This window comes from Mobula birostris, chromosome 5 (assembly GCF_030028105.1).
Source record: "Mobula birostris isolate sMobBir1 chromosome 5, sMobBir1.hap1, whole genome shotgun sequence".
NCBI lineage: Eukaryota > Metazoa > Chordata > Chondrichthyes > Myliobatiformes > Myliobatidae > Mobula > Mobula birostris.
This window is the reverse complement of record NC_092374.1, coordinates 199,498,027-199,519,954: the sequence shown is the minus strand read 5'-3', so window position 1 is coordinate 199,519,954 and position 21,928 is coordinate 199,498,027. Positions and strand designations below refer to the sequence as shown.

Sequence of the window (21,928 nt, the reverse complement as noted above, 5' to 3'; positions counted from 1 at the left end):
GTAGGATGTTGGAATGCTCCTCTTGCAGGATGTGGGAAGTCAGGGAGCCCTCCGGTGTCCCTGACAACGACACCTGCAAGAAGTACATCCAGCTGCAGCTCCTGACAAACCGCGTTAGGGAACTGGAGCAGGAGCTGGATGACCTGCGGATCATTCGGGAGAATGAGGAGATTATAGATCGTAGCTACAGGGAGGCAGTTACGCCAAAGGAGCAGAGGACAGGAAATTGGGTCACTGTCAGGCGAGGGAAGAGGAAAGGGCAGGCAGAGCAGGGTTCCCCTGTGGCCATTCCCCTCAACAACAAGTATTCTGCATTGGATACTGTTGGGGGGATGACTTACCTGGGACTAGCTGCAGTAGCCGGATCTCTGGCACTGAGTCTGGCTCTGCAGTGCAGAAGGGAGGGTGGAAAAAGAGGAGAGCGGTAGTGATAGGGGACTCGATAGTTAGAGGTGCAGACAGAAGGTTCTGTGGTCGTGACAGAGAATCCAGGATGGTTTGTTGCCTCCCGGGTGCCAGGGTCAAGGATGTCTCTGATCGATTGCATGACACTCTGAAGTGGGAGGGTGACCAGCCAGATGTCGTGGTGCACATCGGTACCAATGACACAGCAAGGAAGAGTGAAGAGGTCCTGGACAGTGAGTATAGAGAGCTCGGTAGGAAGTTGAAAAGCAGGACCTCAAGGGTGGTAATCTCAGGATTGCTACCTGTGCTAGGTGCCAGTGAGGGTAGGAATAGGATGCTCTGGAGGAGGAACAAGTGGCTGAGGAACTGGTGTAGGGGGCAGGGTTTCAGATTTCAGGATAATTGGGACCTCTTCTGGGGCAGGTGGGACCTGTACAAGAGAGACGGGTTACACTTGAACCACAGGGGGACCAATATCCTTTCAGGGAGGTTTGTTAGTGCTATTGGGGAGGCTTTAAACTAGATTTGCAGGGGGATGGGAACCAGAGTGCCAGAGCTGACAGTGTGGCTGGGGTGAAAATAAATGATATTGAAAGCTTAAGCAAATCCATTCATAGAAAGGTTGTGAGTGGTGGTAAAAATCCTCTGAGGTGTATATATTTCAATGCTAGGAGTATTGCGGGGAAGGCGGATGAGTTGAGGACATGGATTGACACGTGGAATTATGATGTTGCAGCAATTAGTGAAACTTGGCTACAGGAGGGGCAGGACTGGCAGCTTAATATTCCAGGGTTCCGATGTTTCAGATGTGATCGAGGCAGAGGAATGAAAGGTGGGGGAGTAGCATTGCTTGTTAGGGAAAATATTACAGCAGTGCTCAGGTAGGACAGATTAGAGGGCTTGTCTACTGAGTCCTTATGGGTGGAGTTGAGAAACAGGAAAGGTATGGCCACATTATTGGGATTGTATTACAGACCACCCAATAGTCAACGAGACTTGGAAGAGCAAATCTGCAGAGAGATAGCAGGCAACTGCAGGAAACATAAAGTTGTGGTGGTAGAGGATTTTAATTTTCCATACATTGATTGGGACTCCCATACTGTTAGGGGTCTAGATGGTTTAGAGTTTGTAAAATGTGTTCAGGAAAGTTTTCTAAATCAGCATATAGAGGGACCAACTAGAGGGGATGCAATATTGGACCTCCTGTTAGGAAACGAATTAGGGCAAGTGACAGAAGTCTGTGTAGGGGAGCACTTTGGTTCCAGTGATCATAACACCATTAGTTTCAATTTGATCATGGACAAGGATAGATCTGGTCCTAGGGTTGAGGTTCTGAACTGGAAGAAGGCCAAATTTGAAGAAATGAGAAAGGATCTAAAAAGCGTGGATTGGGACAGGTTGTTCTCTGGCAAAGATGTGATTGGTAGGTGGGAAGCCCGCAAAGGGGAAATTTTGAGAGTGCAGAGTTTCTATGTTCCTTTCAGGATTAAAGGCAAATTGAATAGGAATAAGGAACCTTGGTTCTCAAGGGATATTGCAACTCTGATAAAGAAGAAGAGGGAGTTGTATGAAATGTATATGAATCGGGGTAAATCAGGTGCTTGAGGAGTATAAGAAGTGCAAGAAAATAATTAAGAAAGAAATCAGGAGGGCAAAAAGAAGACATGAGGTTGCCTTGGCAGTCAAAGTGAAGGATAATCCAAAGAGCTTTTACAAGTATATTAAGAGCAAAAGGATTGTAAGGGATAAAATTGGTCCTCTTGAAAATCAGAGTGGTCGGCTTTGTGCGGAACCAAAGGAAATGGGGGAGATCTTAAACAGGTTTTTTGCGTCTGTATTTACTAAGGAAGCTGGCATGAAATCTATGGAATTGAGGGAATCAAGTAGTGAGACCATGGAAACTGTACAGATTGAAAAGGAGGAGGTGCTTGCTGTCTTGAGGAAAATTAAAGTGGATAAATCCCCGGGACCTGACAGAGTGTTCCCTCGGACCTTGAAGGAGACTAGTGTTGAAATTGCGGGGGCCCTGGCAGAAATATTTAAAATGTCGCTGTCTACGGGTGAGGTGCCGGAGGATTGGAGAGTGGCTCATGTTATTCCGTTGTTTAAAAAAGGATCAAAAAGTAATCTGGGAAATTATAGGCCGGTGAGTTTAACGTCAGCAGTAGCTAAGTTATTGGAGGGAGTACTAAGAGACAGAATCCACAAGCATTTGGATAGACAGGGACTTATTAGGGAGAGTCAACATGGCTTTGTGCGTGGTAGGTCATGTTTGACCAATCTGTTGGAGTTTTTCGAGGAGGTTACCAGGAAAGTGGATGAAGGGAAGGCAGTGGATATTGTCTACATGGACTTCAGTAAGGCCTTTGACAAGGTCCCGCATGGGAGGTTAGTTAGGAAAATTCAGTCGCTAGGTATACATGGAGAGGTGGTAAATTGGATTAGACATTGGCTCGATGGAAGAAGCCAGAGAGTGGTGGTAGAGAATTGCTTCTCTGAGTGGAGGCCTGTGACTAGTGGTGTGCCACAGGGATCAGTGCTGGGTCCATTGTTATTTGTCATCTATATCAATGATCTGGATGATAATATGGTAAATTGGATCAGCAAGTTTGCTGATGATACAAAGATTGGAGGTGTAGTAGACAGTGAGGAAGGTTTTCAGAGCCTGTAGAGGGACTTGGACCAGCTGGAAAAATGGGCTGAAAAATGGCAGATGGAGTTTAATACTGACAAGTGTGAGGTATTGCACGTTGGAAGGACAAACCAACGTAGAACATACAGGGTTAATGGTAAGGCACTGAGGAGTGCAGTGGAACAGAGGGATCTGGGAATACAGATACAAAATTCCCTAAAAGTGTCGTCACAGGTGGATAGGGTCGTAAAGAAAGCTTTTGGTACATTGGCCTTTATTAATCAAAGTATTGAGTATAAGAGCTGGAATGTTATGATGAGGATGTATAAGGCATTGGTGAGGCCAAATCTGGAGTATTGTATTCAGTTTTGGTCACCAAATTACAGGAAGGATATAAATAAGGTTGAAAGAGTGCCCAGAAGGTTTACAAGGATGTTGCTGGGACTTGAGAAACTCAGTTACAGAGAAAGATTGAATAGGTTAGGACTTTATTCCCTGGAGCGTAGAAGAATGAGGGGAGATTTGATAGAGGTATATAAAATTATGATGGGTATAGATAGAGTGAATGCAAGCAGGCTTTTTCCACTGAGGCAAGGGGAGAAAAAAACCAGAGGACATGGGTTAAGGGTGAGGGGGGAAAAGTTTAAAGGGAACATTGGGGGGGGCTCCTTCACACAGAGAGTGGTGGGAGTATGGAATGAGCTGCCAGACGAGGTGGTAAATTCGGGTTCTTTTTTAACATTTAAGAATAAATTGGACAGATACATGGATGGGAGGTGTATGGAGGGATATGGTCCGTGTGCAGGTCAGTGGGACTAGGCAGAAAATGGTTTGGCACAGCCAAGAAGGGCCAAAGGGCCTGTTTCTGTGCTGTAGTTTCTATGGTTCTAATAACAGTTTTATTTAATAAAATCAACCTTTTCTTCTGTTAGCACTAATTATTTAAATCCCTCATGACATTACTTTGTTTAGAGATTCATAAATTAAGAATAATAAACTAATTCTGCGTATTTTACAACCAAGGCTCCTTGAAATTGTCTTGATGAGATATAAGAGACCTTAGAATAGGAGCAAGCAATCTTCTCTGGGAACAGTGGGTTAAGCATAATCTGTCGGGGTTATAACTATTAGCATAACGGATGGTGAGGGAAGGTATTTTTCACATTTCGGTCAGAAACTGCATCAAGACTGGATGTTTTGGGTTGAAACCCTGCATAAAGACTGATGCAGGATTTTGACCAAATATGTTGAAATTTCACTTCACTCCCCCAACATTCCCCCCCACCCCCCGAGATGCTGCTCACTGATTTCACCCACCCATTGTTCTTTGTCTCGTGAGTGAAATGCTCTGGGTGGAATTTTCCAAACCCTTGTGCTTTGGGTGCTTTACCCCAACATCGAGAACACGGTGGCAGCTTCCTAGAACTGGGTTTGTATTTCTGCACCGAACATCAATCACCACTCTGACATAGGCTGGAATATTACAGGGTGAGATGTTGCTGATCCTAGCCTACACTCATGCTGTGTCTGCACCCGCGTTCTGCAGCCCGACAGTCCCGAAAGGGGCAATCAATGACCGAAATGTCACTGGTTTATGTTGGACAAAACACCAATAACACGAAGAGCAACTCAGTCACAGATTTTGGAGTAAGCCCAACTACTGACTGCTCTAACGACACAGACACACGAAATGTGTTTCGTATATTGCCAGTGTTCTTGTGTGTCATTGAAGTAAATCTTAGTTTTTATTTATAAAGTTACTTTTATTCATATGTTTCCATCGTGGTTTGCCTTTTTTTTTTAGGACAATGGAAACCCCTTGTGCAGTCAGGTATGTGTCCTCACTTCTCTCTCTCCCCTCCCTCTCCCCCTTCCCCCCTCTCTGCCCTCCACCCCTCATGCCCCTCTCTTTCTCTCCTCTCCTCTCTTTCTCTCCTCTCCTCTCTCCCAGCCCACTCTCTCCCACCCCTCCCTTTCCCACCCCTCCCTTTCCCCACACCCCCTCACTCCTCCACATCCCCCTCCCCCCTGAATGAAGATGAAGGCCGGATGATGGGGCACAACTCATCCCACCAGGAGAAGGGCAAAGGTCAGACATTTCCTGTTGAAGAAAGCGAGGGATAGGAGTTGGTTCAGGAGTTCGTGTACTTGGGTCAGTAAACCCTCCACCAACATTCTGTTTCAATCCGACAGGATCCACTCTTCGTGCAGCAGCAATAGCTCGTGCCAATTCTACAGCTCGTTCTCTTTGAGAATTTCTCCCATTGCTGGTGGCATTGGTAAATTTTCCCTGCACTGGGAGGGAATTACTGCATCGCTGTCCACTCCCAGACAAGATTCTAGTGGACTTGGTTAAGTCCAGGGGTCCTGGCTCATCAGACAGCAAAGCCTCCTTTGCCAGTGATCTACAGCAGGATCAACGTTCACCATCCATATTTTCAGGTAGTTGTGTAAATAAGTGAGTGACTATTTCCTCCCACATCCTGTCAGCAAGTTTCCACAAGCAGGTCCAAACTTTAACATGGATGTGGCTGAATTCTGCAGTGACAATCATTTACCATCAGTGGATCTCAGGGCTGAATTCTTTTTATGATCCACATTCTGAGCTTCAGCCGTCCGGCAGATGAGCTTTACCTGTGAGATGGACTGACGTGTAAATTTGGTCAGGAATTTCTGCTGAACTGCATGGATGGAAATTGAATTGAATTGGAATTTGTTCAGAAATACAGATTAATTCATGACACAGTGCATTGATAGAACAAGGTAAAACAATAACATGCAGAGAAAAGTGTAACAGCTCCAGAGCCAGTTCAGTGTGGGTAAATGATAAGGAGAAAGACCATATTGAGGTTCATTGTGAGATCAAGAGTGCATCTTATTGTACTAGGAAATCATTCAATAGTCTTATCTGTGCGCATGTGCCGGTCGTGCATGCAGCCTGTTCCAGCCGTTCCAACCAGTATTCTTACTTTTTTCTTCTTACTTTTTTAACTTACATTATTTTTTGTATTTTTTTTCTCGGTAACACGTTGAAGCTGCACCCTCTCTAACATGCTAGTAGAGAGAGTTTTATTTGGGTTTTTAGTGCTGGAAATAGTTTCATTCCGACGCGTCTCATTAGCGGGGCAGAAGCATGGTCGCATTGTTTATTCCAGGGACCAGCTGATTGAGCTTATGCCGGCCGGTTTAGCGAGCAGAACGGCGGACACCCTGGCTGAAATCTGGAGGAAAACACACAGGGAATGCAGAGGGGGATTGCAAAGTCGAGGAAAGAGGACCGGGTCGAGACAACAGAGACTTATGGAGAAGAGGAGTTCGGTGGGTAATAAAATGGACGAGTTCACAGCGCTAGCCAGGCGTCAGAGAACATTTTGGGAGTGTAGTGTTATGTGTTTTACTGGAACGGGGCTACATGAGTACATACCTGATCAAAACTTTTCCATGGACGGCTTCCAGACCGTTCGGGCTGACCGGAAGTGCACTGGGAGCGGTAAGCGTGAAGGAGTTGGGTGCTTACTGTTCTGGTTAACAATGGGTTGTGCAATCCGGTTCATATTACGACCGAGGAACGTGTTTGTAGACCGGATATTGAACTTTTTGCTGTTGGACTCCGGCCATATTCCACCGAGAAACAACACTGGACATCATAGGAAGTGGTTCTTGCCTGTGGCCATCGAACTTTGCAGCTCCTCCCGTGGAGGGTCAGACACCCTGAGCCAATAGACTGGTCCTGGACTTATTTCCATCTGGCATAGTTTGCATTTTGTTGTTTGATTGATTGTGGTTTTTGTATTGCTATATTTATGCTCTATTCTTGGTTGGTGTGGCTGTAATGAAACCCAATTTCCCTCGGGATCAGTAAAGTATACCTATCTATAAGAGCAAGGTAGAAGCTATCCTTTAGACTGCTTCCAGGCTTTTGGATCTTCCACCCCATAATAATAATAATGTTGGTCGCATCCGGAATTTCTCCGGGTAGCAGACGGCTTCCTCTCACGCCGTTCTGACGTAGTTGGAATTCGCATACTAGGCAAGTTACAGCAGTGATTTGCCATTGCCTTCTGCCGGGTGGGTTTATTTTTCAAAGAGATCACCAGCTCTTAACCCCGTATGGATGGAAAGCGTGCCGGGGGGAGCCAACTGGGTTTGAACTTCAGAACCTCCGCCCCGCAGTCCAGCGCCGACGTCACTACGCCATGGGAAGTGGTGATGGTGGAGACTGACACTTTGGGGATCTCCGTTTGGGAAAGTTACTGACATGGTCCTTGATAAACATTTAACTTCTGACCTACAAGTGGTGATGCAGAATTAGGAGCTGCTATTATGTATTTGTAGAAGAATGCTATGCATACCATATACCGACAGGATAACCAATGAAGAAGTTCTACAGAGAACAAAAACAAAACTTACATTACTTAATAAAATCAGAAAACAGCAATCAAAATTCTTTGGACACATCAGGCGAAGAGAGACATTGGAACATTTAGTTACAGCTGGAAAGCTGGAAGGAAAAAGAAGCAGAGGCAGACAGAGAATGAAAATGATAGATGGAATAACATCATGGTTAGAAACAGGGGAGGCAACAACTACAATTCGGGGGGTCAGGGTCCGTGATGGATGGAGAGACATGATTGTCCACGCCGAGCGGCAAGGCACCTGAATGAATGAATGAATTATGTTTTTAAAGTTGTTTCTTGTGAAATTAATTGCACGCTAAATCCATGAGAGATTTCTTCAGTTGTGTCTGTTTTTCTGTTTTCAGAGTGGAAGAGGATACGTGGCCATGAAGGTAAGATCTTGTGTTACTAGACTGAGAGGTTTAGTATAAACAGCTTTTTGAAAATGAATCGGTCCCGGTGTAATGGGAGGTATTCAGGAGGTTGAAGGAGTTCAGGGTGATGTGTTCTCACAAAGGTGGAAAAAGTCATGTGGCATGATTGCATTCACAGGTCGCAGCATAGAATGTAACAGTCTGTATGTTTTGTTTGCAAGTGGGAAGATTTGCTGGTATGCTCTGGGTTGGTCGGGGTGGGGTGGAGAGGTGTAAACTAGTCTTGCAGGGCGATGGGAACCACAGTGCCAGAGCAGATATGGAGTGGTTGTGGGAAAAGATGCTGTTAACACTACATACAAAGACAGCAATTGAAAGGTTGAGTATGGTGGGAAGAATGTTCTGAGTTGCATCCATTTCAATGCAAGAAGTATTGTACGTAAAGCGGGTGAGCTGAAAGTGTGAATCAGCACGTGGAATTATGACATTGTAGCCATTGGTCGGAGGAGGGGCAGGACCGGCAGCTCAGTGTTCCTGATTCCATTGTTTTAGACATTGTTTCAAACATGGGTGCAAAATTGTCAAATATGACGGAGCACAAGAGGTTAAAGGGGTATTACTCTCCAGGGAAAAATGTTACTGCAGTGCTCAGTCAGGACAGACTGGAGGGCTCATCTACTGAGGCTATATGGGTACAACTGAGGAATCAGAAAGTTATGATCACATTAATGGGATTATATTCTTATCTACCCTGAAGTCTGCAGCATTTAGAGGAGCAGATTCAGCTGAGTCTGCCATGGGGAGTGGGTAAGTTAACCTAAGGGACAGAAAATTTCAGTATTTCGGTGGATAATGACTTATTAGGGATAGTCTGCATAACTTTGTCTGTGATAGCTCATGTGTAATCAATCTTACAGAGTCTTTGCAGGAAGTTACCAGTAAGGTTGTTGAAGGGAAGACAGTGGATGTTGTCGACATGGACTTTTAACAAGGCCTTTGACAAGATCTCGCTTGGGAGTTTATTCAGGACGGTTCAGTCACTTGCCATTGAGGGTGAGGTAGCAAATTGGATTTGATAGTTGCTTCACGGGAGAAGCCAGTGAGAGGTAGTAAATGATTGCCTCTCCGACTGCTGCCCTGTGACTAGTGGAATGCTGCTGGGATCGGTGGAAGGTCCATTATTGTTTTTCTTCTGTATCAACGATCTGGATGATAATGTGGTAAACTGCAACAGCGAATTTTCAAATGACACCAAGATTGTGGGTCTGATGGACGGGGAGGATGGCTATAGAACATAGAACAGTACAGCACAGTACAGGCCCTTTGGCCCACAATGTTGTGCCGACCCTCAAACCCTGCCTCCCATATAAGCCCCCAGCTTAGATTCCTCCATATACCTGTCTAGTAGTCTCTTAAACTTCACTAGTGTATCTGCCTCCACCACTGACTCAGGCAGTGCATTCCACGCACCAACCATTCTCTGAGTAAAAAACCTTCCTCTAATATCCCCCTTGAACTTCCCACCCCTTACCTTAAAGCCATGTCCTCTTGTATGGAGCTGTGATGCCCTGGGGAAGAGGCGCTGGCTATCCACTCTATCTCTTCCTCTTACTATCTTTTACACCTCTATCATGTCTCCTCTCATCCTCCTTCTCTCCAAAGAGTAAAGCCCTAGCTCCCTTAATCTCTGATCATAATGCATACTTTCTAAACCAGGCAGCATCCTGGTAAATCTCCTCTGTACCCTTTCCAATGCTTCCACATCCTTCCTATAGTGAGGTGACCAGAACTGGACATAATACTCCAAGTGTGGCCTAATCAGAGTTTTATAGAGCTGCATCATTACATCGCGACTTAAACTCTATCCCTCGACTTATGAAAGCTAACACCCCATAAGCTTTCTTAACTACCCTATCCACCTGTGAGGCAACTTTCAGGGATCTGTGGACATGTACCCCCAGATCCCTCTGCTCCTCCACACTACCAAGTATCCTGCCATTTACTTTGTACTCTGCCTTGGAGTTTGTCCTCCGAAAGTGTACCACCTCACACTTCTCCGGGTTGAACTCCCATCTGCCACTTCTCAGCCCACTTCTGCATCCTATCAATGTCCCTCTGCAATCTTTGACAATCCTCTACACTATCTACAACACCATCAACCTTTGTGTCGTCTGCAAACTTGCCAACCCACCCTTCTACCCATACATCCAGGTCGTTAATAAAAATCACGAAAAGTAGAGGTCCCAGAACAGGTCCTTGTGGGACACCACTAGTCACAATCCTCCAAACTGAATGTACCCCCTCCACCACCACCCTCTGCCTTCTGCAGGCAAGCCAATTCTGATTCCACCTGGCCAAACTTCCCTGGATCCCATGCCTTCTAACTTTCTGAATAAGCCTACCATGTGGAACCTTGTCAAATGCCTTACTAAAATCAATATAGATCACATCCACTGCACTACCCTCATCTATGTGCCTGGTCACCTCCTCAAAGAACTCTATCAGGCTTGTTAGACACGATCTGCCCTTCACAAAGCCATGCTGACTGTCCCTGATCAGACCATGATTCTCTAAATGCCTAAAGATCCTATCTCTAAGAATCTTTTCCAACAGCTTTCCCACCACAGACGTAAGGCTCACTGGTCTATAATTACCCGGACTATCCCTACTACCTTTTTTGAACAAGGGAACAACATTCGCCTCCCTGCAATCCTCCGGTACCATTCCCATGGATAACGGGAAAGGTTTCAGCAGGATGGACCAACTGGAACCATGGGCTGAAAAATGACAGATGAAATTTCATGCAGACAAGTGTGAGGTGTTGCACTTTGGAAGGACAAACCAGGGTAGGAATTGCAGGGTGAGGGGTCGGACACTGAGGAACAGAAGGATCGAGGAATACAGACCCTTAATTCCTTGAAAGTTGTGTCATAGGTTGTAAAGTGTTTTGGCACATTGGCCTTCATAAATCATAAATTGAGTTCAGGAGTTGCAATGTAATGTCGAAAACATTGGTGAGGCCAAGTCTGGAGTATTATCTGCAGTTCTGGTCACTCACCTACAGGAAAGATCAATATGATTGAAAATGAGTACAGAGAAAACTTGCACGGCTGTTGACAGGGCTTGAACACCTACCTGAGTAATCGGGCAGGGTTAAATAGGTTTGGACTTTATTCCACTGAGTGTAGGTGAATGAGGGGAAATTTGACAGAGTTGTACACAACTATGAGGGGTATAGATAGGGTAAATGCACGCAGACATTTTCACTGAGATTGAGTGAGACTAGAACTGGAGAGCATAGGACAAGAACCATCCTCCATAATTATCTTGACTCTAATGGAATTATGATCACTTGATCAAAAGTGTTCCCCTTGACACACTTCTGTCGCCTGCCTTGTCTCTTTCCCAATCACACGCTCTTCAGTTGCAACCTCTATATATTGATGTAGGAACATTTCCTGAACACGGTTGACAAACTCAGTCACATCCAGTCCTCTTACAGATGGGAAATCCCAGACAATATAAGGAAGTATAAAATCACTTACAATCAATTGTACTGGGCAATGAACGAGGGCAGGTGACAGATCACTCAGTGGGTGGGCTTTTTGGAGACGGTGACCACAACTCCTTCACTTTTCCCATAGCCTTGGACAGGGATTTGAGCAGCCAATGTAACTGGAGGATGGTGAGTTATGACGCTATTAGGTGGGAACTTGGGATTGCCAACTGGGAGTGGTGGTACATAGGGAAATGCACAATGTAGAGATCGTGTTCATTTAGGGAGCACTTGCATGGGTTCATGTACAGGTTTGTCCCATGGAGACAGTGAAATGGTGGGAGGGTGAAGAAACCATGGTTGACAAGACATGCAGAACATCAGGTCAAGAGGAAGCAGGAAGTTTACTGCTAGTTTTGGGAAGCAAAGATCAGACGGGGCTCCAGAGAGTTACAAGGTAGCCAGGAAGGAGCTGAAAACTGGATTGGAGAGAGTTAGAAGATACAAGAGAGCCTTGGTGAATAGGATTAAGGAAAACCCCTGAGGCACTGTACACATACGTGAAGAACAGGAGGATAACTAGACTGAGGTAGGACTGATCAGGGACAGAAGTGGAAACATGCCTGGAGTCAGAGGAGGTTGGAAGGGTCTTTAATGAAGACTTTGCTTTAGTATTCACTACTGAGAGAGAGACAATGATTTTTCTGAGAACAGCACAAAACAGGCTGATATGCTAGAACATTGACATTCAGAAAGAGGATGTGCTGGTTGTTTAGTAAAGTTTTAGGATGGATAAGACCACAGTCTATACCACAGGTTACTATGGGAAGTGAGGGAAGAGATTTCTGTGCCATTGGCAGTCATGTTTGTCTCCTCATTTGTCACAGTAATGGTGCCATATGCCTGGAGGGTGGCATATTAAACTAATTTGGGAGGGGGATGGGAACCGGAGAGATCGTACTGAGGATGAGGTAGTTGGTTTACAAACAGAGGCAGTGTGCAGTGAGACTCCTGGCAAGGAGAGGCTGATGATAGGGGAAAATGGCAGTTAACAGGGTGAGTTGTAATGTTAAAAAGTGGGCACAATCTGGAAGGTTGAATACAGGACTCAAGGTGTTATATTTGAACGTGTGCAGTATACAGAATAAGGTAGATGAACGTCGCAGAGTTGCAGATTGGCAAGTATCATACTGTAGGCTTCACTGATCGTGGCTGAAATAAGATTATAGCTGTGACCATGATGTCCAAGGATGCACATTGAATCAAAAGGACAGGCAGGAAGGCAGAGGGGGCTCCGTAGCTCCGTTGGTTAAAAAAAAATATGAAATCAAATCGTTAGAAGGAGGGGACATCAGATCGGAAGGTGTTGCATAATTGTGGACAGAGCTTTGGAACAGCAAGGGTAAAAAGACCCTGATGGGAGTTGTATACAAACCCCAAACAGTAGTACGTGATCTGCAAGCTACAACACGAGATAGAAGGTGCATGCCAAAAGGGCAATGATACAAGGGGGGATTTCAAGATGTGGGTAGATTGGGAAAATCAGGTTGTTGTGGGATTCCACGAGAGGGAATTTCTATAATGCCTCAGAGAAGGCTTTTTAGAGCAGCTTGTGGTTGAGCCCACCAGCTGTCATTGGGTGAAATAAACTGGAATTGATTAGAAAGCTTAAGGTAGAAGAACCCTTAGGGGAAAGTGATTATAATATGATCGAATTCACACTGGAGATTTGAGAAGGAGAAGCAGAAGTCAGATGTATCAGTATTACAGTGGAGTAAAGGGAATTACAGAGGCATGAGAAAGGAGTTGGCCAGAACTCATTGGAAAAGAACACTAGCAGAGATGACAGGCAAAGCTAGTGATATGATACAAAGGATGTTTATCTTTGGCTGGGATATGGTAAGAAGGATGTTTATCTTTGGAATTCTCTGCACCAGAGGGCTGTGGGGTCTCAATCGTTCAGCTCATTTAAAATCACAGAGTTATCATCATGTAGCACAAAAACAGGCCCTTCGATCCATCACTTCAGTGCTGACCTATTTACCCATCTACACTCACCCCATTGGCCAGCATTAGGTCAATCGTCTTCTGTGCCTTCTCTGTTGAAGTGTCTGTCTGAGTGTCTCTTAAACACAGTGACTGTATCTAATTCCATCACCTCCTCTTGCAGCAAGTTCCAACATCAACCACTCACTGTTCAAATAAACGCATCTTCAGACTCCTTCCTCTCACCTCAGACATGTGACCTCTTGCACTTGACCCTCTCCTGTGGGAAGAACACTTCAACCATCTGATCAATTTACACCCCTCATAACCTTATATATTTCTGTCAGATCACCCCTTGGCCCACTTACCTGCATTTGGCCTGTATCCTCTAAACCTTCCCTGTCATCATTCTTTTCTCTGTCCTGGGCCTCAACTCCTCCTCTATGCCAGTTTCACAGGGCCCTCAATTCTCCTGTGTGACAGAAGATGATCAGCCTCATTTTCTACCACATTACAGAAGTGAATGTGCTGCAGGTCCGAAAATGCATAAAGGTAGATAAATCCCCAGGGGGGATTGGAGGGTTGCAGATGTTGCTCCCTTATTCAGGAAAGGGAGTAGAGATTGCCCAGGAAATTATAGACCAGTGAGCCTTACTTCAGTGGTTGGTAAGTTGAAGAAAAGATGCTGAGAGGCAGGATTTATGAACATTTGGAGAGGCATAATATGATTAGGAATAGTCAGCATGGCTTTGACAAAGACAGGTCATGCCTTATGAACCTGACTGAACTTTTTGAGGATGTGTCTAAACACATTGATGAAGGTAGAGCAGTAGATGCAGTGGAAATGGATTTTAGGAAGGCATTTGATAAGGTACCTTACCTATGCAAGGCTTATTGAGAAAGCAAGGAGTCATGGGATCCAAGGTGGTTCATTTTGGTTGGTCAAATATGATGGCAGAATATTACATTAATGGTAAGACTCTTAGTAGCGTGGAGGATCAGAGGGACCTGGGATCCGAGTCCATTGGATGCTCGAAGTTGCTACGCAGGTTGACTCTGTGGTTAATCAGGCATACAGTCCATCGACCTTCATCAACCGTGGGATTGAAATTAGGAGCCGGGAGGTAATGTTGCAGCTAAATAGGACCCTGGTCAGACCCCACTTGGAGTACTGTGCTCAATTCTGGTCGCCTTACTACAGGAAGGACGTGGAAACCATAGAAAGGGTGCAGAGGAGATTTGCAAGGATGTTGCCTGGATTGGGAAGCATGCCTTATGAAAACAGGATGAGTGAACTCGGCCTTTTCTCCTTGGAGTGACGGAGGATGAGAGGTGACCTAACAGAGTATGAGAGGCATTGATCATGTGGATCATGTGGATAGTCGGGGGGGGGGGCAGTTATTGCCCTCTACTGTGCCTATTGTCTTGTTTATTATTTATTGTAATGCCTGCACTGTTTTGTGCACTTTATGCAGTCCTGGGTAGGTCTGCAGACTAGTGTAGTTTTTGTGTTGTTTTACGTAGTAAAGTGTAGTTTTTGTTTCATGTAGAATCATGGTCCTGAAAAACGTTGTCTCGTTTTTACTGTGTACTGTACCAGCAGTTATGGTCAAATTGACAATAAAAAGTGACTTGGCTTGACTTTTTCCCAGGGCTGAAATGGCTAGCACAAGAGGGCACAGTTTTAAGGTGCTGGAAGTAGGTACAGGGGAGATGTCAGTGGTAAGTGTTTTGTGCGTGGAATGGGCTGCCAGTGGCGGTGGTGGAGGCAGAAATGATGGGGTCTTTTGAGAGACACCTGGATGGGTATATGGAACTTAGAAAAATAGAGGGCTATGGGTAAGCCTAGGTAATGTCTAAGATCAGGACATGTTCAGCACAGCTTTGTGGGCCGCAGGGCCTGTATTGTGCTGTAGGTTTTCTATGTTCTATCTTCATCAGCTGGGCCGCTGGGCCAGTGGGCCATTGAATGGCAGATGAATTTTAATTCAGAGAGATGTGGGTTTTGGGAAGGCAAACCAAGATAGGATGTACACAGGAATCAGTGGGTCCCTGGAGAGTGTTGTGGAACAGAGACCAGAGGGTGATTGTCTTCATCAGTCAGAATACTGAGTGCTGGAAATGGGACATCGTGTTATGTGTGTACGAGACATTGGGAAGGCCACATTTGGAACAATGTGTACAGTTCTGGTTACCTTCCAAAAGGAAGGCTGTCATTAAATTGAGAAGGAATAAAGCAGATTTACAAGGATGTTACCAGGACTGGAGGGTTTGGTTTACAAGGAGAAGCTGGGACTTTCCCTGGAGCTGAGGAGGCTGCCAGAGGAAGTTTAAAGGAATAATGGATACACACAGGCAAGTGGGACAAGCTCATTGAAGCAAGTTGGCCAGGATGAATGAATTTGGCCGAACAGCCTCCCTGACCACCTCTTTAAATGCCTCCAGTTTTCATGCTCCCCGTCCTCATCTGGATCCAGTTGTTGCTCCACCCCTTCCTCACATCCGTTTCCACTGGCTAGCTCCTCTGTCTTTCCATTCTTATTGCGGGCTTTCAGCCTCAAACATCGACTGTCATGGTCTGGTCCGTGATGTCCACGTTCCGGTTCACGGTCCACTCCATGGACTCTGGACTCTGGGTCTTCCGGCTGTCCCTTGTTTCAGTTGGGCTTAATCATAGGCACCTGATGCTCATCTTTGGGCTGGGAATTTAAGTGGCCCTCGGTTTGAGTGTGGTTGCTGGTTCATCTCATCATTACCCCGTCCTTGCCTCTGTGGAGTAAGTCAGGCCGTCTTTGCCATTACCCTGCGGTTGGAATTGTCCCTTCCTGTCCTTCCCTCCATTGGGTAAGCCAGGCCGTCTTTGCTGTTACCCTGAGGCTGGACTGTTTCCTTCCCTTCCCCTTCCTTCTGAAGCCTGTAACCTGTGTCTGGAGCCCTGCCTGCAATCTGCATCTGGAGCCTTGTCCTGCAACCTTGTGTCTGGAGCCTTGCCTGCAACCTTATCATGTTCAACCACAGGAGCGAAACCGGAGCCTTGCTCTGTCAAGATAAGGAACTATCTATCGTTAAGTTGGAACTGTCTCTGTGTCCACGGCTTCGCTAGGTAGGTCCGGCCGTTTGCCGCTACCTAGTGTTGAGAACCTTCTTGTCATGTTCAGCTTTCTGTCTAGAGCCCCGGCCCCAAGTCCTGTTCCCAAGGAGGGGTCCTGGCTCTGTGTTCCTGTCGTCCCAAGTCCAAGGCTCGACTGTTCCTGAGTACCAAGTCAAGGCTTCATGTTCTCGTCCTGTCCATGTGCTTTGTCCTGTGCTGGAGTTCCCTTGCCCTGTACTGGAATTCCCTCGTCTTGCCCAGGAGCCTCTCGTTTTGTCCTGTAGCCTCGCCTAGTCCTGTCTCTCAAGACCACGTCATGTCTTCGCCTAGTTCCGGAGTCTGAGCCCGAGTCAAGGCCCAGGTTCTGGGTCCTTGTCCAGTCTCTGGCTCGGAGTCTGAAACCAAGCCTCATCATGTCCTCGACTCGAAGAACCCAAGCCTCGTCATGTCCTCGCCTTGAGGAACCTAACCCACGAGGAACCCAAACCATGTGCAGTCTTGTAGCCATGTCATGTCCTTGCCTAGATCTGGGGTCCGAGCCCGAGTCAAGACCCAGGTTCTGGCTCCTTGTCCAGTCTCTGGCTCGGAGTCCAAGCCCAAGCTCCTAGTTCCCAGTTCCTTGTCCTGGTCCTGCTTGCCTAGCCAATGTTGTAGCCCAAGTTTGTGTTTTTGTCCCAGCTCCTAGTCTGCATCCAGTCACATCCCTATCTCTAGTCTCTAGTCCTGTCCTGTTCCTAGTACTTCAGTGCCTGTGTCTTGCATTTCGGTCCACTTTCAGTGCCCCCTTATGACATCGACTGCCTATCTCCCTCCACACATGCTGCTTGACCTGCTGAGATCCTCCAGAATTTTGGTGTGTTGATGGGGAAAACTCGGCTCTCCATCCCGGTGGAAAAACTTTGAAAAGATGCTGGTTGTCCATCCGCTGTCGTTTTGAAAAACCCCGGGAAAGTTTTTAGTCGGCTACCCGACTGTGCCTGAGGCCCTGGTCCTAGGGCCGCGCTGCCCGAGTCTCCCCCCGATCCCCGGGGACTCTCTAATTCTCTGCTTCTCCCCCCAGTCTCTGTCACCCTGGATGTGGAAACGGCGAATCCGCTGCTCGAGGTGTCTGAGGATCGGAAGAGTGTGAGACGGACTGGGACGCGGAGGAGTCCCCCTGACACTGGGAAGAGGTTCACGTACTGGGAATGTGTGCTGGGGTCAGAGGGATTCACATCGGGGAGACATTACTGGGAGGTGGAGGTGACGGGGAATCGGTTGTGGAATTTGGGAGTCGCCGCAGAGTCTGTCGACAGGAAGGGAGCGGTCAGAGCGAGTCCGGAGACCAGATTCTGGATCATCGGGCGGATTGATATCGTGATGAAGGTTTTCACCTCCCCTCGATCCCGTCTCCCTGCCGGTTCCATCCCCGGGAGGGTGGGAGTTTACCTCAGTTACGAGTCCGGGACAGTTTCATTTTACAACGCGGAGACCAAGTCCCCTCTCCACACCTTCACTGGGAATAAATTCACGGAGAAACTTTATCCTTTTTTCTGGATTGGGAATGAAAACGAGTCGCTGAGAATCTGCTCCGGTTCCGCTCCAGGTTTGTAAATGCAGCGGTCCCCAACCACCAGGCCACAAAGCATGTGCTACCGGGCTGCGAAGAAACGATATGAGTCAGCTGCACCTTTCCTCATTCCCTGTCACGCCCACTGTTGAACTTGAACTCACGCGAGGTCATTACCCACGCGTCATCAATGTCAGCGTGGAATTAAGTCTTGAGCTTGCAAATGATGGCGGGCTGAAAGGTATGTTTGACATAACATCTCTGCCAGCATTCTGGATCAAAGTCAAGGCAAAATATCCTCAGATAGCCAGGAAAGCACTGAAAACGTTGCTTCCATTTCCAACATATCTCTGCAAAGCAGGGTGTTCTGCAGTGAATGCAATGAAAACTAAATTGCGGAATAGACTGGATAGAAGGAACCCCCTTCGAGTATCGCTGTCTCCCATCACCCCTCGATGGCACCGTCTTGTTGCAGGGAAACAAGCCCAGGGCTCCCACTGATTCAGCGATATTGGTGTGTTGCAATGATTTTATATGTTCATATGGGGAAAATATGTGCTGTGTGTTTAATATCCAAAGGTTACTTAAAATGTTATGATGCTATTGACTTACGAGTGACTTATAATTGACTTATCACTATATTCATGCGAGGAAAATATGTGCTGTGTGTTTAATATTAAATTCGTTAGATAAACCCTTTTAGAAACGAAATTGAGTATATTAGCCACTTATAAGTGACTACCGCGTGTCTGCTGTGGCTCCCGATGGCGGTTCGAGTCCCGCGTGTGCTGGCCGCCACAATATATATTTTATTTTTTTTTCTCTCTCCTTTTCTCCCTCTGTCCCTCTCACTATACTCCTTGCCCATTGTCTGGGCTTCCCCCCTCCCCCTTTCTTTCTCCCTAGGCCTCCTGTCCCATGATCCTCTCATATCCCTTTTGCCAATTAACTGTCCAGCTCTTAGTTCCACACCTCCCCCTCCTGTCTTCTCCTATCATTTCGGATCACCCCCTCCCCCTCCCACTTTCAAATCTCTTACTAGCTCTTCTTTCAGTTAGTCCTGACGAAGTGTCTCGGCCCGAAACGTCGACTGTACCTCTTCCTAGAGATGCTGCCTGGCCTGCTGCATTCACCAGCAACTTTGATGTGTGTTGCTTGAAATTCCAGCATCTCCAGATTTCCTCGTGTTTGCGTAATGTTGATATGCTCCTGGATTTCATTATTTTCTTCCCTGACTTCACCAGCTTTCATGTCCTTGTACTTCCTTGAATCTTTGCCCATTTCCCATAGCTCCACACAGAGACCTCATTGATCCTAAAGGGGATCTGCTCTTCCCCCAGCTACTCCTCTGCTATTAGGCTGGGTTATGATACTTTTCTTCACTGTACAAGAAATGAAACTTTTGTTAATGATGCATTCATTTTTTGAAAAAACAAATAGGATTGTTTGGAAACATATCTTATTTCCCACTCCCTCTCTATCTATATCTTCTATTCTCTCATGCCTTGACTTATTCATAAATTGAGTTGAATTGACTCTATTACTTACATCTTTCATGTACATGAAGAGTAAAAATATTTGTTATATCTGTCTAAGTGTACAATTATAGTAATTTATAATAAATATTATGTACAACAGAATAGTCAATATAATATAGAAATGCAATTGTGTCTGCATGAATTAATCAGTCTGATGGCCTGGTGGAAGAAGCTGTCCCGGAGCCTGTTGGTCCTGGCTTTTATGCTGCCGTACTGTTTCTCGGATCGTAACAGCTGTAACAGTTTGAGGTTGGGGTGACTCAGGTCCCCAATGATCTTTTGGGGCCCTTTTTACACACCTGTCTTTGTAAAAGTCCTGAATAGTGGGAAGTTCACATCTAGCGGTGTGCTGGGCTGCCCGCACCACTCTCTGCAGAGTCCTGTGATTGAAGTGTTGGCTGGAAAGAATGACAGTTTACAAATCAGTGAATTCAAATGAATCAAGGTCAGTGGAAGTAGACGAACTCATTGTCTTTGTTCTTGCCATGTGCTTGGGGATGGAGGCTGCCATTTTGTGAAGACACTCTGTTCTCCATTTTGTGAGCTTGACATGCTGGGCTTCATCAATGGTTTAAAGAAGATACATTGATACTTCAGGTAATCTGCTGGATTGGAGATCATTTCCAAATTAGAAGTTATTTGTGAGATGTTCTTTGGTTGGATATGATATGCAGGTTTGTGAATGTTGGGGTTGGTGCCTGCATGGAGTGATTCAAGCTCATTGCTGATTGAGAACAAAGAGCCATAAATTATCAACTGTCACTTGATGGGAAGAGGGCAATAAATGGATGCTGGCATGGAGAAGAGCCAACAACGAGGTGTTAAAGGGCAGACACATGACCTGTGGCCAATGACACTGGAATGTGATATTTGAATTGATAAAGAATCAATATAAAAGTGGATGCTCTGTGTGTGCTGGCAGTGTTAACCTGGAATAACCATCGCAGATACAAGCGTGAGCAACCCTGCGTGGAACATGTGGCGAGTGAAGCGGGACTACGAGGAATGTCTGGCCAGTGTAGACTCCTTTGCCCGGGTAATACCTTTGCTATTCTTTCTCTATTCAAGAGAGTCAGGGATACCTACTGAGTGTGCACACTAGATATTTAGTGTATAAATTCACATACTTCTTAGTTTAAACAATAAAGGTATTTGTCAGTAAATACAGATCTCTCTGTGCCTCACTATTTCCTGTTGTAAGAGGTAATTTTTACACAGAGGAAAGTGTAGTTCCTATACCAGGCAGTGATGCAGCCAGTCAGGATGCTCTCAATTGTGCTCCTATAGAAAGTCCTTAGAACTTGGGGGACACTACCAAACTTCCTCAACCACCTGAGGTGAAGAGGCACTGTTGTGCCTTTTTCACCACACAGACGGCATGTACAGACCGTGTGAGATCCTCAGTGATGTTTACACCAAGGAACTTAAAGCTGTTCAGCTGCTCAACCCGGATCCATTGATGTCAATAGGGGCTAGCCAGTCTCCATTCCTCCTGTAGTCCACAACTGATTACTGATTACTGATTTGGTTACTGATGCCAAATATGAGATTCTCACAGTTTGAAAATTAAGAATTGGTAAAAACATGAATTGGAAAACAGGATGGGAATGAGTGGAGTGTTATTCTCTTGATTCTGGAGTGAGGTTTAAAAGTGAAAATAGAATAAAAACATAAATATCACAATAAATATATTCTTAGGCGAGAATCGAGGCGAGAAGACTGCAACTAGCGGGGCACTGTCTACGCCACCCCGAGCTACCTGCCAGCCTAGTCATCATATGGGAGCCCAAGCACGGGAGGATGAACCCTGGGCGTCCTCCCAAGATTATGGTTAACATGCTCCTAGAAGACTGCAGCGCAGCTATTGTAGATGAACTGAACACACTGATGAGGGAGAGAGAGAAGTGGAGAGTCCGTCATCATGCCCGACGCCGGCCCCTTAGGCCTGAGCTGACGTACTAGTAGTAGCACGCTTCCAACCGTGTACAGATATCAATTTTAACTGACTTTTTGATGACAAACTCTGCCATCTTAATCAGGGATGATATGTAGGCATGTCCAGTCGGTGGTGTGCCAGAGTTTGTCATCAAAATGGTGGTTAAAATTGATAGCTGTACCGGCTGGAAGTCTGAGAAGAGTATATTCATCATATATGCTGGGAGAGTAATAGATTCTTTCATAACTAGTATATTTCATTTACTAAGATTAACAAAGTGGAACAGGATGGAAGCAGACCAGTTGGTCCACAAAATTTGTGTCAACGCCAAACACCCTCTGACATTGATCCTTCCCTAATTCATTTTATTCTCTTCACATTCACATCAACTCCCCAAATGTTCCTGTGGTCATTACAGTATTTACAGCAACCAATTAGCCTACCAATCTGAGAGTTTATGGGATGCATGAGGAAACTAAGCATGCAGGGCAATCCTGCACAGTCACAGAAAACGTGTAAATTCC

The 21,928-nt window shown here is 45.9% G+C and overlaps 1 protein-coding gene across 3 annotated transcripts in view; it reads left to right on the top strand.

Moving 5' to 3' along the window:
* LOC140198249 (butyrophilin subfamily 3 member A1-like) overlaps window positions 1–20,587 on the top strand; it is a 124,809-nt gene extending 104,222 nt beyond the window's left edge. The window contains exons 8-10 of one of the 3 annotated variants that reach the window (XM_072259305.1): window positions 4,842–4,868; window positions 7,800–7,826; window positions 17,442–20,587. In XM_072259305.1, the coding sequence (XP_072115406.1) occupies window positions 4,842–4,868; window positions 7,800–7,826; window positions 17,442–17,974 (587 nt within the window). In that variant the 3' untranslated portion in view covers window positions 17,975–20,587. The remainder of the gene's footprint in view (window positions 1–4,841; window positions 4,869–7,799; window positions 7,827–17,441) is intronic. The other 2 variants (XM_072259303.1, XM_072259304.1) reach the window with 2 other exon arrangements.
* The last annotated feature ends 1,341 nt before the right edge of the window (window positions 20,588–21,928 follow it).